The sequence below is a fragment of the Rhineura floridana genome, chromosome 3, assembly GCF_030035675.1.
Source record: "Rhineura floridana isolate rRhiFlo1 chromosome 3, rRhiFlo1.hap2, whole genome shotgun sequence".
Lineage (NCBI taxonomy): Eukaryota > Metazoa > Chordata > Lepidosauria > Squamata > Rhineuridae > Rhineura > Rhineura floridana.
The window spans coordinates 201,356,468-201,378,050 of NC_084482.1; the positions used below are offsets into that span (position 1 = coordinate 201,356,468).

A 21,583-nucleotide genomic window follows, 5' to 3' on the forward strand; every position below is an offset into this window, starting at 1 on the left:
ATGTTGGAGGCGCTCCATCAGGTATACTGGGCCGAAACCGTACAGGGATTTATAGGTTAATACCAACACCTTGAATTGAGCCCGGAAAATAACTGGAAGTCAGTGTAGATTGTACAGCACTGGGGTAATATGATCATAACGGCGGGTGTTCGTAAGTAGACGAGCCGCCGTATTTTGTACCAGCTGTAATTTCCGGACTGTTTTCAAGGGCAACCCCACGTAGAGCGCATTACAGTAGTCTAAACTAGAGGTGACCAGAGCGTGTACTACGAGTGGGAGCTGGTGGACAGGAAGGTAGGGTTGCAGTCTTCGTATGAGACGCAATTGACCCCAAGCTGCCCGGCACACCGATGAAACCTGAGCCTCCATGGACAGCTTGGAATCAAGGATCACCCCGAGGCTGCGGACCTGGTCCTTCAGGGGCAATTTTACCCCATTAAATACCAGGTCGATGTTTCCCAACCCCCCCTTGTCTCCCACGAGCAGTACCTCAGTTTTATCAGGATTCAGCTTTAGCCTGAATAATTTGCCAAAAGTCTAGGATGTCTTTAGAAAGATGAAAGAGAACTGAGAAGGCAAAAGAGAAATCAACTCTGAAACCTGATGTCATGCAAAGATGATGTCTTTTTTAAAATAGACCTAAATAAATATTTATGTCAGTTATTAAACTGGAAACAAACATGTCAGTAAAATAAATAGGAAATCAAACTGTCCATATTTAAAATCTAAATGGAAGAAAACTAAAACTGTTCTAAAAACCTAAATGGGATATGTGTTATATTAAAGTATGCAGGACCAGCCCTAGAATAAATAGTGCCCTGGGCGAGGAGTGCCTTAGGTGCCACAACCCCCGCGGTCAGGTTTGCAAGGCCACCCAAACTGTTTATGGGACCCAGAGCACATATGAAGTTGACTGCTGCTGCCCCCCCCAAGGACTTATACACAAGCATACAAAGCTGCGGCCCCCACGTGAGAATTATTGCATGCCTGGGCTACATGGGAGAATTCTCACCCACAGCTTCTCCTTGCCCTTGGATCAGACAGAAGGAGAGGTGTGCTTCATTATTTCCTTACTTTGGGGATGAGGGAACAGGGCTCAGGTTCTGCTTCTCCTGAGTGCCTCCTCCAAACTCCAAGCCCCTTCTGGCAGAGCTTCTTCCTGCTTCCTGGGATTCAGCCTCACAGGTCGTCTAGTTCTGCCTGCTGCTGGCCTCCTCTCTACTCCCTCGCTCAGGATTCCTCCCTTTCCCTGGGGTAGCCAGGGGCGCCAAACTGCCAAGACGATTTTCTGGTTCTGGAATATTGCATGTGCATAGCACCCTCTGCTGCACTCACAAAACATGACAGAAATATATACATACTTCATGTCATGAAAATGTGTGCCCTCTTTTGCAGGAGGGGGGAGTGCCCCCCCATAACCAGGGGTCACACACAAGTAACATGAGGCCTGACAAACAAAATGTCAAACAGGTAAACAGTAAACTTCTTTACTCAGCACATAGTTAAACTATGGAATTTGCTCCCACAAGATGCAGTAATGGCCACCAGCTTGGATGGCTTTAAAAGAAGATTAGACAAATTCATGGAGGACAGGGCTATCAATGGCTACTAGCCATGATGGCTGTGCTCTGCCACCCTAGTCAGAGGCAGCATGCTTCTGAAAATCAGTTGCTGGAAGCCTCAGGAGAGGAGAGTGTTCTTGCACTCGGGTCCTGCTTGCGGGCTTCCCCCAGGCACCTGGTTGGCCACTGTGAGAACAGGATGCTGGACTAGATGGGCCACTGGCCTGATCCAGCAGGCTCTTCTTATGTTCTTATGTTCTTATGTTTAGGTGAAGCTTTCCCCATAATTTTAGTTCCGGACTAGAAAAGATTTACTCTCTTTAATATCTGCCTGTCACTCAGCTTTTAAAGGCATCAGAGCCCTGCTCTCCTTCACTGCCAACCTGAATGCATGCAAAGAACTCATGAGCTATAAATGTGTTAAGTATTGTTTTGTTTATCAGCTGATGGATTGTTTTATCCTGTTTAAATGGTAACCCTGGGACCTTCTGGTAAGAAACGCTCATAAGAATTCTGCTTCTGGGCTACAACCTTAAAGCCAATGTGGGAAGCAGTAGAATAAGGTTCTCTCATGTTTTTATTGAGCGTTTATCCTGATTTGTTTATGGGCTGGTAATGCGACCACGAACATTCATCCTGATTTGCCTGCAGGATGTTCACAGGTCTTCGGTGTGCACTGTCGGGGTTCCCCACAGTAACAGGAGAATCACAGAAGGAAAGTATTAAGCAGGCAATCTGTTTCTGGCTGGACTCAGTCACTTCCGACTGCAGGAGGTGTGTAGCAGCGTGAGAGAGTCAACACGAAAAGTCCCTGAACATGGAACTGTAATAGGTAAAGAAAACGGGGTTGAGGCTAACCTAAACTTTTCTTTCAAAGCCTTTTTTTTAAATGTGCATGGCATTTTTGTTTTTAATATGGAGAAGGGGCACAGTCAGAAACGTGCGTAACACCTCCCCTTGCTCTCCCCGTGAAGCAGCCGAGGAGCTTAAGCTCTTGAAGGGTTAACAAACGACAACTAAGAGCAGCGAAAGAGCGACTTCCTTTTCCTGTTTCTGAAAGAAATGCAGTGTGGAAAGGCGGGAACTCCTCTTTGTTTGCAGCGATGTTAGAGGCGGGGGTTGCACGGAGGGAGCCACAAACTAAAGGTATGCAGTTGGGGGCGGAGGGGAATGTTGGAAGAAAGTGAGGATCCCCCCTCCCTTTAAGCGCCCATCCCCAGCAGACTTGTAAGATTTGAGAATGCAGTTCTGCCCTGGGTCGCATCTGCCTTCTCCCCTGAGCTTGCTGTGTTTGGGGCCAGATCCAAGTACCCCTCGGGAACATCTGGATTTTTGGTGAGGAATGTCATGATCTTAAGCTTTTGATATGTAGGTGCTTAATAGTTAGGATGGAGCTAAGTAGACAAGAGTGAGCTAAACGGAGTGATTCGTTATTAGGCGGCTTCTTCATGTTCCTTTATTTGTTCCTTTGCTTTAGCTTTGATAGTTGAATATCGAGGTTGTTCTTTCAATACCGTTCTGCCAGCCACCCCCAATTTCCTATTCTCTTAGAATTAAGGTCACCGTTTAATACGACGCTGAAATACCCACTCACATGGGAGTATGCCCCCTTGAAATTAATAGAGCCTCACCTCTAGATACTTTTTAAAATGCCATGTTATCATGGCTCTGTACACACTGTTAGGTAGACAGTCCCAACAACACCATGCATTAAAAGCATACGGCTTCCCTCCCCAAAGGAATCATGGAAACTGTCGTTTACTCTTTACAGAGCTACAGTTCTCAGCACCTTTAACATGCTACGGTTCCCAGGATTCTTTGGGGGAAGTCGTTTGCTTTAAATGTATCTCCAAATACTGGGTTACATCCAACTTTAGAGTAAACCCATGGAAATTAATGGACTTGACTAAGGCTGCAAGTCTAATGCCCCTTACCTGGGAGTGAGTCCCATTGAATTCAGTAGGACTTGTCAGAAGGCATGATTAGAATTGCACTGTAACTTAGGTATATTTTTTTCAACGAGTCAACTTCTGAGTAAAACACACACTTGGCCACTACAACCCATGCCTTTTTGCTGTCATAGTATAGAAGAATAGTAATAGTATAGACTAGAATAGTAGAGGTGGAAGGGGCCTGTAAGGCCATCGAGTCCAACCCCCTGCTCAACGCAGGAATCCAAGTTAAGGCATAGTCCTTCTGTGATTATTTGAACACTGGATTTTTGGCAGGATCTCTAAAGGGGTGGGAGCCAATTGCCGATTGAAGCTTAAACCAACAGAACTCTGATTCCTAGAGGTGCAGGGGAAAATGGGATTGCTCTCATTTCCTTTTCCGGAGGAGGGGGAGAGAGTGAGTGAGAGAACAGCCTCTGGCTTGGGCATTTAGGCTGCAGATTCCAGAGAGGCACAACATCTGGGCAGCAGCAGAACAAGAGGGTGAGTTGAAAGGGGTAGCTGTAAGAGGAGCTGTAAAAATTGAAAAAGGAGAAGTAAATGGGGAACAGCCATAGCGCAGTGGTTAGAGCATCTGCCTTGCATCACAAGGTCCCAGGTTCAATCTCTGGCAGCATCCCCAGGTAGGGCTGGGAGAGACTCCCTGCCTGAAACCTTGGAAAGCCGTTGCCAGTCAGGGTAGACAGCGCAGAGCGAGATGCCTGACTCGGGCTGAGGCAGCTCCTTATTTAAATTGACAGCTGGTCAAGAGAACAAGATTGTACAGGTAGACATGCACACCCCTCAACTGTTCCAGATTTGGGGAGGGGAGTCTGTACAGCTGATTTCAGGGTCTCCGTTTCACCCAGAACAAAGAAACGCTAGAGCCAGGGAAGAGAAAAAACGCAGAGCAGAGGCAAGTAGCGCCTGAGCTCAGCCTGCAAAGGCAGCTACGGACCAAGCGAAGGCACGGTGTGCATTTATGCATTTTGGTACCTCTGCCCCCCCCCCTCGTGCAATGTCTCAAGAGTTATCAAGAGCGTAATACATCGGCAGGGCTTCATTTGTGTGTTTACTCGGAAGTGAGCCCCACTGTGTTCAATGGGGCTTGCTCCTTAAGGAAGTGTGTGGAGGGATGAAGATAATTACATTTCTGTTCTGTGCTTCCTCCCAAAGAAGCCTGCATAGGCAAAATACCAAAGTGGCAAAACAATACAGTAGGGCCCCACTCATACAGTGGGTTACGTTCCGGACCCCCGCTGCAAAGCGAAAACTGCTGTAAAGCGGAACCCATTGAATAGAATAGCGCTCGATGCCCAAAAACCGCCGTAAAAGCAGAACAAGCGCCGTATGAGTGGGGCTTTAGTCTAATTGCATCTAATTGAGACCACTGTATTAGCGAATCGCTGTAAAGCGGGGCCCTACTGTACAATAAAAAATATATATATTGAAAGCATTTAAAAACAATTATAAACATCTAAAATGTTGTTGTTATGTTCCTTCAAGTCGATTACAACTTGTGGCGACCCTATAAATCAGCGGCCTCCAGTAGTATCAGTCATGAACCACCCTGTTCAGATCTTGTAAGTTCAGGTCTGTGGCTTCTTTTATGGAATCAGTCCATCTCATTTGGCCTTCCTCTTTTTCTACTCCCTGCAGTTTTTCCCAGCATTATGGTCTTTTCTAGTGAATCCTGTCTTCTCATGATGTGTCCAAAGTATGATAACCTCAGTTTCATCATTTTAGCTTCTAAAAAAAAACATTGCCACCTCAGACTCCAAAACCTGAACTAAGGTTTTTGTGATGGCTCAGAATAATATGACATTTGCCTCCCCCCCAATACATGTCATCCCATCCAGTACCCCCCATGCCTCCTCTGTTTCATAGCTTCCTCCTAGCTGCTGCATCAGCTACTGCTGCTGCTGCTTTAATCTCGTAATTTGATACTATCCTCATGCCTGCATTTATTTTATGTCTGGTCCTTCTCCTAACTCTGCATTGCTTTCCCCCCTTCCTCCTGCTGCAACCCTGTGCAAAACACACGCACACCCCAAGCCCAACCCTAAATGGGCAAAAAAGAAAAACCCTAAAAAAGCCCAATGAGAACTGAGCATGCTCAGTGGCCATGGAATTCACGGAAGGGCCATGGCTCAATGGGTAGAGCGACTGCTTGCAGGCGGAAGGTCCCAGATTCAATCCCTGGCAACATCTCCAGGAAGGGCTAGGGACATCTGTGATGTTCCTATATATTAGTGTATATATGGTAAGTGCTGGTTGTTTATACATGGTAAGTAGTGAAAGAGGAGGGGGAGTGAATGGGCAATAGAATGCTTGATGATTGGCTGAATGTTTAAAATGGCTGACAGTATAAATGAAAGGATGACAGGTAAATCTGGGTGAATGTGAGGTGGTAAATTGTGGAATAGGGGGGAGAAGAGAAAGAGTGGATTGCTTGGTGGGGTTTGAGAGAGTTGTTTGTCAGGAGAGAGTGAAGAAGGAGGGAGGTGGAGTTCGGATTAGTATTGAGTAAAACCATATGCTTATGTGCCTTAAGAAGAAATCCTGTTAATCTTGTTAGTTTTGTTATCTGTAATAAATACTTAATTTGGTTTACCAAAGGCCTGATCCTTGGCTGGGGTTTCACAGACCAGAAGGGAGGGTAAGGTAATGACCAAGGCTGAAGGGGAACTGTAACAAATGGTGGCAGCGGTGAAGAGAATAACAATACCAGTATTCAGAGTCTCTGGGAATACTAGTATTGGGACGTTACTGGTGGTTGCCTAGCAGGGGGATCTGTTGAGATCTGTGCTAGAGCGGGGAGAGAAATCATAAGAGAGAGCGGTCCGGACTGGTGGAGTCCCTGGTGGTGCCTAGAGACAGGCAGTAACCACGAGCAGGTAGGAACCTGACAGGGAGAGCCAGGGAAGGACGCCTCACATGTGGTGTCAGTAGCGGTGGGATATGAACAACAGAGAATCCAGATACGAACCAAAGAGAGTCCCAAAGACACGTGGTGACAAAGGAGACTACGTCACAGGTGTTGGCTGTAGCAGTGAGATACGAATACTAGACAATCCCTAATAGTTGTGTGGCAAACAGAAATAACAAAACAAGATTTCTTGTGAGAGTGACTGGCAAAGAGTGTGTGGCAAAGAGTGAGTGAACTCAAACACCATGGCTGAATACATAAAAATGAAAAGAGAGGAGCTGGTGGAGAAGTGCATAACATTCAATTTACCTCATGAGGGTAAAGGGGTAGATGAATTGAGGGTAGCACTTATAGGATTTGCAACTGCCCAGCAAAAACAACCTGTCAGAGAAGAGACCCCAGAACGATATTTAAGCAATCCTGCTTATATAGAGTACTTGAGAGAGAAGTTGAGGATGGAAGGTGCAGAGAAGGAAAAACAGAGAGAGTTGGAAGTTGAGAGATTGAGGATGGAGGCTGAGGAAAAAGACAAGCAGAGAGAGTTGGAAGCTGAGAGATTGAGGATGGAAGGTGCAGAGAAGGAAAAACAGGGAGTTGGAAATTGAGAGAATGAGATTGGGGTTTGAGGAGAGGGAGAAGCAACGAGCATTGGATGCTGAATTACAAGTAGAAAAGTTAAAATTTGATAGAGAGAAATTTCACTCTGAGGAGACAAGGAAAGAGAGAGATGGAGCAAAAATAAAAATTACTCCAAAGGACTTTGCTGTCTATGAGCCTGGACAAGATCCTCAAATTTACCTCAGCACCTTTGAAAAAGCAGCTCAGTTGTGGGGGCTACCTGAAGATAAATACATGCAGTATTTATCAAACCTGATTAAAGGGGAATTGGCTGAGGTATACCAATATTTCCCCTCGGACAGGCCCGTCACCTATGCGGAATTCAAAGAAGCAGTGTTTAAAAGATTCAGACTGGGGCCTGATTATTTTAGAAAGCTTTTCAGAAACTGCCAGATACAGACAGGGAGGTCTTTTGTGGAACTGGGAGCAAAGTTGATGGATATATTTGGAAAGTGGATGAGTAGTGCCAAAGCTCAGTCAGTGGAAGAGGTGAAAAGCCTCATGATACTGGATCAATTATACCATCAGTTACCACCAGAAATAAGGCTCCTGGTCAAAGACCGTTCCCCTACATCTGTGCAGGAGGCCGCAGAGATGGCGGATCACTTCGCCTCTAATAGAACTGGCTGGGTGGGGAAAACATCAAGAGAGTTTAAACCCAGACCGTATAGTGCTGGAAGAAGGGATGTGGTACCACAGCGAGTGAGTCCTCCATTAAAATCTGAAGGGCACAGGACACCCCAGAGTGGATCTGTGTACCCTAAAAGTGAGGAGAAATTATGCTACAAATGTGGTAGACCAGGGCACCTACGTTTTCAATGTGAGGTTGCCAACCCCAGTAGTAATCCTGCTCAGACAAGGGCAGTGAAAACAGAGCCCAAGGCTTTAGAAACAGCGAAAAAGGTTCAGTTTTGCCAGATAAACTGGACAGAAGTAACAGACCTTGATTCAAATCTGAGAGAGGAAGTGAGTGTACAAGGGGCAAATTATTGGGCATTGCTTGACACTGGTGCCGCTCAGACGTTACTGAGGCCAGATTTAATAAAATCTGAAGAAATATTACCTCAGGAAACAGTGACTATCCAAGGAGTGAGGGGTCAACCAGAAAGTTTGCCTGTGGCCCTGGTGGAAATGACTTGGAGAGGCCGAGAGGGCCGATATAAAGTAGGCATTAATGCCCAGCAACAAGAACCAGTAATACTGGGAAGGGATGTAATGGGCGCCCAAGGAAAGATCTATGTAGTGACCAGACAGCAAATTGGCAGAGAAAAAGAAGCCATATTAAGGGGGGCTGAAACAAACAGGGTGGAATCTGTTAACTAGCCTCAGGTCACCATAGCAACCACTAGCAGGCCTGCTGAAGAAGACAAACTGTATCAAGTGGTCTCTGGGGAAGAAGCAGAGCAATTCAGGGAAGAGCTGCATAAAGATATCAGTTTGAAGCAGGTAAAGGAACAAGCTCTGACCCAACAGATTCCTTTCACTGACAAACTGAGGAATCAAGTTGTGTGTGAGAATGGGATTTTATATAGACTGTGGATGCCTGCTGAGAGAAAGGATGAATGTGAACCAGTGAAGCAATTGATAGTACCTAGCAAATACAGAACCAGATTTAATGGAGTTTTGAAGGGCATGATAAGAAGCTATGTTCAAGATCACCCACAAGACTGGGATGAACGGTTGGGATGCTTCTTATTTCCATACAGAGAAGTCCCTCAGGAGTCAACAGGCTTCTCACCCTTTGAACTAATGTTTACTAGAAAAGTGAGGGGACCTTTGGAACTGCTAAAAAATTCATGGGAAGGAACTCTGGGAGAGTACAAAACTTCTGTAGTAGATTTTGTATTGGAATTCCGCAATAAATTAACATCAATGATGGAAGTAGTGAAAGATAATTTGAGTCATGCACAGGAGAAGCAAAGTTACTGGTATGACAGAACAGCCAGAGAACGTGTGTATGATGTGGGAGATATGGTTATGGCGTTCATACCCAGGAAACATGACAAATTACAGGCTAACTGGGAAGGACCATATACCATCAGAGAAAGGCTTGACACAGTGACATATGTAATCACCACAGACCAATTAAACAAAAGCAAAGTGGTTCATGTAAATATGTTGAAGCCTTACCATACCAGGGATGCACAGGTGTTGCAAGTTACCTTATTCCCTGAGGGAAGTGGGCCTGAACTTCCAGATTTGGTACAGGAAAGCAAAGACAAAGGAGGGGTAGATCAAGTGGAATGGTCAGAGGAGGTAGAGGAGGAAGTAAAAGAAGAGATTCTGAGAGTTTTGAAAACCTATAGGAATCTCTTTAGCAACAAACCTGGCCGAACCAGTATAGTTATACATTCCATTGATACTGGAGATCATGCCCCAATCAGATCTGTTCCGTACCGTGTGAATGGGAAAGTTTTGAATGAGATCAAAAAGGAGGTGGAAGAGATGCTGGAATTAGGAGTGATCAGGGAATCCATCAGTCCCTGGGCCTCAAGTATTGTCTTGGTTCCGAAAAAAGATGGAACGACAAGGTTTTGCATTGATTATCGGCTAATCAATAAAATTACTGTCCCAGATGCGTATCCTATGCCTAGGGTAGACGCTATGTTAGAGTTATTGGGAGCAGCAACCATTATCTCTACACTAGATCTCTGTAAAGGATTTTGGCAAATGGAACTAGACGAGCAATCCAGAGCCAAAACTGCCTTCAGTACACCAGATGGGTTATATGAGTTTGTGACCTTACTCATGGGACTAAGGAACTCACCAAGTTCATTTCAGAGGCTAATCAATACTGTGTTGCGAGGCATGTCAGATTTTGCAGTGGCCTATATCGATGACGTGGCCATTTTTAGCAAGTCGGTGCCTGAGCATGTCCAACACCTGACAACAGTATTGGAGGCCTTAAGAAAAGCAGGCCTCACAATAAAAGCTAAGAAATGCCAGTTTGGACTAAAGGAAGTAATCTATTTAGGACATAAGGTGGGGAGTGGGAAAATCACCCCCTTATGGAGCAAGGTGGAGGCAATACAAGCGTGGCCGATCCCCTTAACCAAAAAACAAGTAAGGGCATTTCTGGGTGTGGCTGGATTTTATAGGAAGTTTGTGAGGAATTTTGGGGAAATAGCAACCCCCTTGCATGAATTGACCAAGAAGAAGTGTTCTGAGCGTGTGATATGGACGGATGAATGTCAGAAGGCTTTTGATCTGCTGAAGCAAGCCTTGTGCCAAGGACCCATATTAATAGCACCAGACTATGAGCAACCATTCATCGTGGCTACAGATGCGTCAGACCTCGCGCTGGGAGTCGTCTTGCTGCAGGAGAGAGAAGGCACCAGACATCCAGTGGCGTACCTGAGTCGCAAGCTGACGCCGAGGGAGAAAAACTATTTGTCGGTCCAGAAGGAGTGCCTAGCGGTCGTGTGGGGACTGAACAAGTTGCGCCCATACGTGTGGGGACGAAGATTCACAGTGACTACGGATCATCGGGCCTTGTTATGGTTGCAGACTATGAAAAACCATAACACTATGCTGCAGAGGTGGTCCTGGGCCCTACAGGACTATCAAGTGGACTTCCAGTTCATAAAAGGCAAGGACAATGTACTGGCCGATGGACTTTCCATGTAAGTGGCTGGGACTGCAGTGACGTGACCAGACAGAGGAACAAAGAAAGACATTTTCCCCATAGAGACTTTTATTTGTTAACGCGACGTATAAATCCTGGAACAGGAATAATACTCTGCCGTTATTTAAGGGGGGGGGAAATGTGATGTTCCTATATATTAGTGTATATATGGTAAGTGCTGGTTGTTTAGAGTATACATGGTAAGTAGTGAAAGAGGAGGGGGAGTGAATGGGCAATAGAATGCTTGATGATTGGCTGAATGTTTAAAATGGCTGACAGTATAAATGAAAGGATGACAGGTAAATCTGGGTGAATGTGAGGTGGTAAATTGTGGAATAGGGGGGTGAAGAGAAAGAGTGGATTGCTTGGTGGGGTTTGAGAGAGTTGTTTGTCAGGAGAGAGTGAAGAAGGAGGGAGGTGGAGTTCGGATTAGTATTGAGTAAAACCATATGCTTATGTGCCTTAAGAAGAAATCTTGTTAATCTTGTTAGTTTTGTTATCTTTAATAAATACTTAATTTGGTTTACCAAAGGCCTGATCCTTGGCTGGGGTTTCACAGACCAGAAGGGAGGGTAAGGTAATGACCAAGGCTGAAGGGGAACTGTAACAAATGGTGGCAGCGGTGAAGAGAATAACAATACCAGTATACAGAGTCTCTGGGAATACTAGTATTGGGACGTTACTGGTGGTTGCCTAGCAGGGGGATCTGTTGAGATCTGTGCTAGAGCGGGGAGAGAAATCATAAGAGACAGCGGTCCGGACTGGTGGAGTCCCTGGTGGTGCCTAGAGACAGGCAGTAACCACGAGCAGGTAGGAACCTGACAGGGAGAGCCAGGGAAGGACGCATCACAACATCCTCTGCCTGAAACCCTGGAGAGCCACTGCCAGTCAGTGTAGACAATACTGAGCTAGATGGAGTGATGTTCTGAGATGGAATAAGGAAGCTTCCTCTGAAGCTAGTACTGTCCGTGCTGGCTGGCTGTGGCTCACCAGGCTCCCTGCTAGAGGTGCTCTTCCATCACCTCCATCCTTTGGGGAAGGCTATAGCTCAGTGGTTAGAGCATCTGCTTTGCATGCAGAAGGTCCCAGGTTCAAGACCCGGCGTCTCCAGGTAGGCACTGTGAGAGATCCCTGCCTGAAATCCTGGAGAGCAGCTGTTGTCGGTATAAGGCAACATCTTGTATTCCTGGGAGTGCTTTTGGAGGTGGTGGTGGTGAAAAGGGGGGAGGGAATGGGATGGAGTACTCTCACCAAAATAGCAGGTTATGCTGGTAACTTGAAAGAGCTATCACAATACCATCGTGTTGTTTTGAAGGACATTTTTGTCCGATTCCACTCACCCATGCGCTCGTGCATGCACTTTGCAGTGATTAAATCTGAACTTCTTCTCCAAACCAGGAACCTAAATGGAGGAGAGGGACTCGCCAGGACCCAAACCTCACGAGAAGGTGGCGGTGGGAAGTAGAGGCCCTCATGTTCTCCAGGTTGGGACCATTGGAGAGTTCCTGAGTGGGGCCGCTCCGGTTCGGATCAAACAAGAGCTGCACGAGGGGCTCCAACAGTGCTGGGAAGCCCAATGGCAAGAATTCCTGGAGATTATGCAGAACCCAAAGCCAGGATGGAAAAGCCCACCAGTGCCTCAAGCCTGGCCAGAGGAGGAGACTCAGGAAATTCAGGGAGAATCTGATGTCAGCCAGAGGCCTAGAGGGGAGCCTGTGACCCAGAGCCTACCAGGCTTTGGTGGAGAAACCCAAGAGAGGCTGAAGATGTCTGTGAAAGTTGAAGAGGATGCTCTGGGCGAGGAGGATGTCAGTTCAGAGATGCTGTGCCAGCGCTTCAGGCAGTTCTGTTACTGGGAGGCCGAGGCCCCCCGCATGGTATGCAGGCAGCTCCGGGAGCTTTGCTGCCGGTGGCTGAAGCCGGAGAGGCACAGCAAGGAGCAGATCCTGGAGCTGGTGACCCTGGAGCAGTTCCTGAGGATCCTGCCCCAGGAAATGCAGAGCTGGGTCAAGGAGCGCAATCCGGAGACCTGTGCCAAGGCTGTAGCCCAGGCGGAGGACTTCTTGATGAATGTGCCAGAGGCTGCAAGAGCGGGAGGCAAGGTGAGGCCATAGAATCATAGAGTTGGAAGGGGCCTATAAGGCCATCGAGTCCAACCCTCTTCTCAATGCCAGAATACAACGTAAAGCATACCTGACAGGTGCCTGTCCAGCTGTCTCTTGAAGGCTTCCAGTGTTGGGGAGCCCACCGCCTCCCTGGGTCATTGGTTCCATTGTCATAGTTAGGACGTTTTGCCTGATGTTCAGCCACAATCTGGCTTCCTGTAACTTGAGCCCATAATTCTGTGTCCTGCACTCTGGGACTATCGAGAAGAGATCCTGGCCTTCATCTGTGTAACAACCTTCAAGTACTTGAAGAGCGCTATCATATCTCCCCTCTGTCTTCTCAAGTCTAAACATGCCCAGTCCTTTCAGTCATTTTTGTCCTCCTCATCACCAAAAACCCACCAGAGAAAACGGCATCAGAGGCATTTCTAAATGAGGGAAAGCGGAGTTGTGGGCATGGTTAATAAGGAGAGTTGTAGGTGCTGTAGAAAGGGGGGAGAGCAGAGCTTGATCTGGCCTTCGGGCCGGAATGGAACAAGAAGCCCTGCTGCATCAGCCCAAAGGCCTGTCTAGTCGAGCATCCCACAGTGGTCAACCAGGTGGCCTCTGTTGGTGTAGTGGAAAGTTTTGACGTGCAGGAGCTCATGAGGACAGCCCTCCATACCTCCGCCCCCCGCAAAAAAAATGGAAAGTCCACAAATGCAGACTGTTCTGTGGATCCATTATTATACAGACAGACAGACAGGTAGGTAGGTAGGGTGTGTGTGTGTGTGTGTGTTTATAAGGAGTGGGGAACTCCCAGCCCAAGGGCCAAATGTAGCCCCCCAGGCTTCTCTGCCTGCCCCTTAGAACTCTTCCGAAACCATTCACTCACCTTAAGCACTCTGGCCTGGGTGGAGAGTGTCCTTGAGCGTAAGAACATAGGAAACTGCCTTGTACTGAATCAAACCTATTGGTCCATCTAGCTCAGTATTGCACTGATTGGCAGCGGCTCTCCAAGGTTTCAGACAGGGAGTTCCTCCCAGCCCTACCTGGAGATGCCATTGGGGATTGAACCTGGGGCCTTCTGCATGCAAGACAGATGCTCTGCCAGTGAGCGACAGCCCTTCCCCTTCAAGATAGATCCAGTGTTATTCAGGACGGGCACAAGAACCCAGGAAACTGTCAGGAAACCAGCCTTACCTGGAGATGCTGGAACCTTCTGCATGCAAAGCAGATTGCCTACCACTGAGCTACAGCCCGTCTTCAGTGGGATAATGCTTGCCTGGATGAAGAATGGAGAAGGATGTGTTTGTGTGTGTGTAAACCCCTCTAACTTTAGTATGGCTGGGATGTAGCTTATTGTACAAACCTAAAAATCAAATATTTTCCTCCACCCACTATTGCCTCTGGCTCTGCCCACTACTGCCATGTGTCCCCCCCCCCAAAGGTTGCAAATGAGAGAATGCGGCCCTTGGGCTGAAAACAAGTTCCCCATCCCTGGGATACATGTATGTTGTGTGTTTGTGTAGGTTCATAGATAGGTAGATATATAGATACACCCCCCCAAATAACAGCAGTGCATAGTGTAACAATGTATTAAGATCAGCATGACTACAATCCTGTGCCGTTTCCTGAGAGTAAGCACCACTGAACCCAATGATACAAAGACTTAGATAATCATTGGGGAACTTGTGGTCCTCCAGATGTTGTTGGACTCTGGCTCCCATCACCTCCAGCTAACATGGCCAGTGGTCAGGGATGATGGGCGTTGGAGTTTGACAACATCTGGAGGGACACAAGTGGCTCCCCTCCCCCCTCCATCTCTGGTCTGTACAGTCAGTGATCATTAGAAAACTCCACAACATGCGCAGAACAACACTGGTGAACCTCAGGTACAGCCAATGTGGTGGCCTCCGGGTGTTGCTGGACACCAACTCCCATCATCCCTGACTATTGGCCATCCTGTCCGGGGCTGGTGGGAACTGAAGTCCAATGATATCTGGAGAGCATCACGTTGGCTGCTGCTGGACAGGCAGTCAGCTGCAATGGCTTTTACCCGTTCATTCGTTTTTAAGAAGCTCTTGAATGTCACTTCTCCTGGGAGCTCAAAGCCTCTTAAACAATAATTAAGCAGCATTATTGTTCCTGGCTCTACCACTCTTAAGGAGAATGAGAATTCCCATTATAGACTCTTTCTCCCCCTCCCCTTTTGTATTTCAGGTGACAGGCCTTTTGGACAAGGTGGCAGTTAATTCCCTCAGGTCAGAGCAAGATCCACTGGAGACAATGAAGATGCACTTCTCTGTGCAGGCCAAGACAGAGGATGATGCAGACGCCAGCATTCTTGGTAAGGATTAGGAGCCAAACTCTTAGATATACCATACGATCATTTGCCAATGGAAAATCAGGCAATGTTTTGTCCTGAAACAGATCTAGAGAACTGCTGGATTTTATATTTTGAAAATGGGGATTTCGCCGCTGGTTGTAGCCACACCCCACATTTAAGCACATGGCTTTCCCCAAAGAATCCTGGGAACTGTCGTTTATCCCCCACAGAGCTATAGTTTCCAGCATCCTTAACAAGTCTCAGTTCCCAGGATTCTTTGGGGAAGCCATGTGCTTTCAATGTATGGTGTGGACAGGTCCATTGTGTCTTTCCTCACCCCAGCATCGCCAGCTGAGAGTTAGTAGGAGAGACCCCATTCCCCTTGCGGAGCTACAATTCCCAGAGTTCCCTGAGAAGAGGGATTAATTGTGAAACCACCCTGGGAACTGTAGCTCAGTGAGGGGAACAGGGGCCTCTCCTGATAACTCTCCCCTTCACACACGACATTTCCCAGGATCCTTTGGGGGAAGCTATGACTGTTCAAAGTGCTATAATACTGATTTAAGCATATAGCATGGATGGGGCCTAAGTATCCTTAGTGGGAACAGAATGCTAACTATTTGGTGGTGAGAGCTGTTGTGGAAATTTGTATATATGCAGAGATTGTCAGCAGTTGGAGCTGCGTGTGTGCCAGTGTGTGTGTATACCTAAGTAGCAGGCTTTTACCCCACATTTAGATTTAAGACGTAGTAAAATAAAAAGCGACTTTATTTATAGAAATACGTAGTAGATCTAACTAACTAAGTTGGAGGCGCAATGCCCAGACGTGGGTATTGCCCTCATGGCTCAGGAGAGAGAGAAAAGACAAAGATGCCTCCTCTCTCCTCAGACAGTCAAAGAAGAAGACAAAGGAAAGAGGGGCAGATCAGCTACCCTGAGCATATCAGTTTACAACAGAAGAAAGTTAGGTAGAGAAGAGCACAGGTAAAGGTAGGCAAGCCTAGCCAGCTGGAGGACCCTAACTCTATCTTCCTTCTGGAATACGAACAAAAGAACCCAAACAGGAGTTGTTCTTCTCCACTTCCAACAAGGGCGAGGGGGAAGGAATGAAGTACCCTGAACAGAAACACTTCACTCTGCAACATTTTGTTGCAGTGACTACTCCTCTGTCCTATTTTATTGAAGCTGCCTTGCATTAATCAATCTGTTGAAAAATAGAATATCAAGTTTTAATAAGTATCGATTCACTTTTTGGTGTATTTGCTGCTTAGAGGTTCCCATGTTTCTCTGATGCAACTCACGTCACGATTTCCTGTTCCAGAAGCTGACAGGCGTGTGCGGAAGAACAAGGAGCCCTTTCAGACCGAGCCAGGGAACCTTACTGCAGTACTGCTGGGAAGAGGCAGAGGGATGTCTCTCCACATTCTTGAGATGAATAAAACACCTGGAAGTCAACAGGGCTCAGAAGGACATCAAGAAGACCATCCAGGGAAGGCAACAAAACAAACTTTTTTTTGTCAGGAAGGTGACAAAGGCATCCGTAAAAGTCCTTTTCCGGGGGGAATCTGTAAGCACCAGACAAAAACTATGGCAACTGACAGTGGAGAAAACCTCCATCGGGGCTCTGATCTTTCTAAGGATCAAGAAGCAGCGTGGAAAGAAAAGCCGTCAATGTGCATCTACTGTGAGAAAGTCTTCATGAACACAGTGCACCTTCTTGTACATCTGAGAACCCACACAGGAAAGAGCCCCCACCAGTACGCAGATTGCGGGCAAAGCTTCAGCCGTCTTGTCACTCACAAGAGGACCCATGTTGTGGAGGAACGGTATGATTGCGCCGAGTGTGGGAAAACCTTCAGCGACGGCTCTCACCTTCGGAAACACCAAAGGGTACACACGGGTGAGAAGCTGTACACTTGCTCACAGTGTGGGAAAGTTTTCTCCCAGCGCTCTGTCCTTTGGAGACACAAGAGAACCCACACAGGAGAGAAACTGCATACCTGCTCAGACTGTGGCAAAGGCTTCTGTGACAAAAATTCCCTCAATGCACACCAGAGAGCCCACAATGGGGAGAAGCCGTTTGAGTGTTCTGAGTGCGGGAAGCGCTTCGGCTATGCCCCGAATCTTGCGAGGCACAAGAAGCTGCACACGGGAGAGAAGCCGTTCCAGTGCTTGGAGTGTGGCAAACACTTGTGTGATAAGAAATCCCTTATCATGCACAAGAGGACCCACACAGGGGAGAAGCCCTACGCATGCTCAGAATGCGGCAAGAACTTCCGCTGGAAAGGCTCCCTCCTGATTCACGAGAAAACCCATACAGGGGAGAAGCCGCACCAGTGTTCAGACTGTGGCAAAAGCTTCTGTGATAAACAGTCGCTTATTACGCACCGGAGAGCCCACACTGGAGAGAAACCCTACGAGTGCTCCAAGTGCGGGAAGCGGTTTGGTTACGCCCCTAACCTCATCCGACACAAGAAGTTACATACAGGAGAGAAGCCCTATCAGTGCTCGCAGTGTGGGAAATGGTTCTCTCAGCTCTCTGACCTTCTAAGGCACAAGACCATCCACACACGAGAGAAACCCCATAAATGCACAGACTGCGACAAAAGCTTCAGCCAGAAAGCGTCCCTCGCTGGACACAGGAGAACGCATATGGGCGAGAAACCGTATGAATGCTCCGATTGCGAGAAAAGGTTCTGCAGCTTTTGTGGTTTCCGTAAACATCAGAGAATCCACACAGGAGTGAAACCAAAAGGGGTTGCTTCAAGTATAGAGAAGGTTATGACATGAAAACTTAGGCAGTGGGGCAAGGTGCCTTCAGTAGGAGCCCAGACTATGCTGGATGTCAGAAAATTTGTACAGGAACTCAAGACTTTTGGATATTCTTAAAACATAAGTGGGAGGGGACAGGGGCATGAAATAATCTTGCTTCAGAGTCTAGACCAGCCTTTCCCAACCTTTGGGTCCCCAAATGTTGTGAGACTACAATTCCCACCATTCCTGACCATTGCCTGTGCTGGTTGGGGCTGATGAGAGTTGTAGTCCAACAACATCTGGGGACCCAAAGGTTGGAAAAGGCTGGTCTAGACCAAATTTTCTGTAATCTCTCCCAGCATGCTAGACATCAGAGATTCTGTAGTAGTTGCTGAAGATGTTCACCTTTTTAACTATGGGCTAGAATAGGGGTGGCCATTTTTATTATCCAGCCACTAATCTGCCTCCCTCAGTTCACAGGAAGTATTTCATAGGAATGTGCTTTTAAATGACTGTGCGTATGAGATATGAATGCACTTCCTGAGAAAGATCCCTGAGGTTGTTTGGCTGCATGGTCTTTGCTTTTCTGGAAGGCACAGGGGGAAAACGAGAGCACATACTGGAGAAAAACTATACAAATTCTCAGAGTGTGAGAATAGATTCTGTCTGTTTTCTGTAAAATCAGAGAATCTACATGAGTGTGAAAACGTAAGGATGCTTAGAATATAGGAAATGGCCTGAAAACCTAGGCCAGGGTTAGCCAACATGGTGCCCTCCTGATGCTAAGAGTTTTTGGCCTGATCTAGGCAGACTCTCCTTATGTTCTTATGCCTCTTATTTTTATTTTAGAGTGCAAGCCTTGCCTCTGGCCCCTTCCAACCAGGAAGACTAAGCCGCTATTCATTTGCCCTTAAAGCTGGGATGGGGAACCTGGTGGCCTTACCTGATGTCACTGGACTCCAGGTCCCATCAGCCCTAGCCAGCATGGTTAATGGTCAGGGAAGCTATTCAGCTAACTTTCTGTGCTAGGATTAGCGCAGAGCTTGGAATAGTTACTTTTTTAAAACTACAACTCCCATCAGCCCCAGCCAGCATGGCCACTGGATTGGGCTGATGGGAGTTGTAGTTCAAAAAAGTAACTTTTCCACACTCTGGAGCACTAGTACAATGAAGTTCTCTTCCCCATGCGCATGCCTCATCATCCTCAAATCTGCTCCGAGAGTTGGGAGAACCCCCAGAACAGATTTAGTGGGCGTGTGAGAGGAGAGGATGGGGAGATTGCAGTGACAGAATGATTATCTTAGTGCTCCATTGAATACAACCCTGTGTGTACATATGTGTGGAACATTGTCCTGTTTTGTTTGTGTCATTATACCAAATGACAGGTCTAGCGCCAGGGGTCAGCACTACTGGGCATTTGCTGATGGCATGAGACCTCAGGAGGGCCCACCGCCTACTCTGATGCAACCCACAGCACCATCCAGAGCCTCTTCTCACTGCTGCAGCCTGGGTGACTGAGCAACACTAGGTCAGGGGCCCAGAGGGGGAATTGAAATGGAAGGTGTCAGCATTAGCACTTGCCAGCAAAATTGGTTCTGCCCACCCTTCCACTACCAGTAAGGTAGAAATGGGGAACCTGTGGCCTTCTAGATGTTGTGGGACTCCCACCAGCCCTAGGCAGCATTGGTAATGGTCAGGGAAGATGGGAGTTGTAGTCCAGCATCATCTGGAGAGCCACTGGTTTCCTATCCCTGCCCTGGTTCATAAAAACCTCTGCCGTGGGGAATATCCTGCTATGTAGGGGGAGGCAAATCTGCCAATTTCAGTTTCTCATTTTTCCAGTCTTAAGGTCAGTTTGCCACATTTCCACATTAATTTGCAATGTCTTTCTTTTCAAATCCACACAAAAATACATTAGGATTTCAGTGCTCATTTCTCCTGTTCTGTATGCAGTTTTCCCTAATATAATCAGTTGACTTCAGGTCAGTGAAAACCAACTGCTTGATAGGAATCTAGGACTCAGAGTGTGTAAACGCTTGAATGGTACAGTTGCATTGCCAGTTCTGGTCCCCAATGGGTGACCTGTCGCTTTAAGCATTAGGACCACAGGAAGTTGCCTTATACTGAGTCAGACTATTGGCCCATAAATTGCCTTATTCTGTCAGACTATTGCCTACACCAGTGGTTCCCAAACTTCCCCCCCCCCCCCGAGATCACTTGGTGGACCACTTAATAATGTTTCTGCCTGCTTTAGCAATCCCAATGTACTGTGCTAGATGCTATACGATTCTTCTTGTTGTTATTATGTGTAAGTCAATTACAACTTATGGCGACCCTATGAATCAGCGACCTCCAAGAGCATCTGTCATGAACCACCCTGTTCCGATCTTATAAGTTCTAGTCTGTGGCTTCCTTTATGGAATCAATCCATCTCTTGTTTGGCCTTCCTCTTTTCCTACTCCCTTCTGTTTTTCCCAGCATTATAGTCTTTTCTAGTGAATCATGTCGTCTTATTATGTGTCCAAAGTATGATAACCTCAGTTTCATCATTTTAGCTTCATGAGATGCAAAAATAACATTGTGGGTTTAAAAAAAAAATCAAAAGTGGCTTCTGGGTTGCAACTTTGGATTAAAGATGGGTCTTGAAATATTACTGTTCTGCATGCAAAATGTTTTTGCCTTCTGTTCTCAAGTTCCTACGTGAGGAGTAGGGTTAGGAGGCCTGCAGCAGCCAAAAGCCTTAGCTTCACGAGGAAGGGCTTGGTGATGTCACGGGGCTGTCAATTCATGAAAGTAAAAACAAACTAAAACTGATATTAAGGTTGGGTCTGGGGCCGTGACCCACTGGTAAAAGGGTGGGGGCTAGTACTAAAAAAGTAGGACAAGAGATATGAAGGCCAAGGCAGGAGTAGCCCTCCAGACATTGTAGACTCTGTCTCCCATCACCCCCATCCAACACAGGCAATGGCCAGGGATGATGGGAGCTGAAGGCCACAACATCTTGAGGGCATCACATTGGCTTCCTGTGGCTCAAGGGGTATTGGGGGAGGGATACACACAGAGTCCCCCCAATTATATATTTTTGGAGACAATTGACATTATTTTAAACTTGTTTAGGTTCCTCTGGTTTGTTTTGCCGTATTTATTATATTGAATATTTTAAATTAATGTTTATTTGTGTTGCCACTAATGCCATTACTTTTACTACTACTGCTTATTACTGTTGATTTATTACTATAATTATTCAGTTGATGGGAAGGAGCTTGTGCTCTGGCCCCTCCCTGCCTGTTTGCCTAGGGGCCATTTTCACTCACCGCAGGCAACCAGATGTGTTTATCTCACAAGCTTAAAATGGTGGCAGAATAGCTTACCTGGTTTTCGAGAACTGCCAGAGACTAGAAGGATTCACGATCTGACTCGGAAGAAAGTGCCTTGACGTGCAAAACAGCAGGATCTCGGGAAAAGAAACCAAGTCCCCGCTGCATCCCACAAGTCATGTATTGGGGATAACCTTCATATACAAGTACAGATCTACACCTAAGTTACTGCAGATCAGGGACTCATGTCAGCCAAAGTTAGCAGGGCAGGGGAGCCCTTTCTGTTGTTGCTGTCATTGAACAATTGGGTGTCGGAAACCCTTGCTGCAAATTGTTTGATGATCTATCAGTAGATCCAAATGTACTCACTGTCCATTAGTGTTGTAAACCTCAGATGTTTAGTTTAGGGTTTCCCATGGGCCTCTGGGTGTCCA

The 21,583-nt window shown here is 46.8% G+C and overlaps 2 protein-coding genes across 6 annotated transcripts in view; both read left to right on the plus strand.

Annotated features, from left to right (window-relative positions):
* Positions 1 to 1,426: 1,426 nt before the first annotated feature.
* Positions 1,427 to 20,485, plus strand: LOC133381082 (zinc finger and SCAN domain-containing protein 2-like). Of its 5 annotated transcripts, XM_061619592.1 has the most exons (5): positions 1,427 to 1,470; positions 2,214 to 2,394; positions 12,064 to 12,767; positions 14,973 to 15,099; positions 16,400 to 20,485. In XM_061619592.1, the coding sequence occupies exons 3-5, from the start codon at positions 12,072 to 12,074 to the stop codon at positions 17,866 to 17,868; spliced, it is 2,292 nt and encodes a 763-aa protein (XP_061475576.1). In that variant the 5' UTR covers positions 1,427 to 1,470; positions 2,214 to 2,394; positions 12,064 to 12,071; the 3' UTR covers positions 17,869 to 20,485. The 5 variants fall into 5 exon arrangements, with proteins under 5 accessions (XP_061475576.1, XP_061475574.1, XP_061475575.1 ...); XM_061619590.1 differs by lacking the exon at positions 1,427 to 1,470 and having other exon boundaries at positions 2,137 to 2,394; XM_061619591.1 differs by lacking the exons at positions 1,427 to 1,470; positions 2,214 to 2,394 and adding an exon at positions 2,717 to 2,897.
* Positions 2,408 to 21,583, plus strand: part of LOC133381083 (zinc finger protein 91-like) — a 164,079-nt gene continuing 144,903 nt past the window's right edge. Inside the window, exon 1 of the mRNA XM_061619595.1 lies at positions 2,408 to 2,708. The gene's annotated coding sequence lies outside the window, so the exon portion shown is untranslated. The remainder of the gene's footprint in view (positions 2,709 to 21,583) is intronic.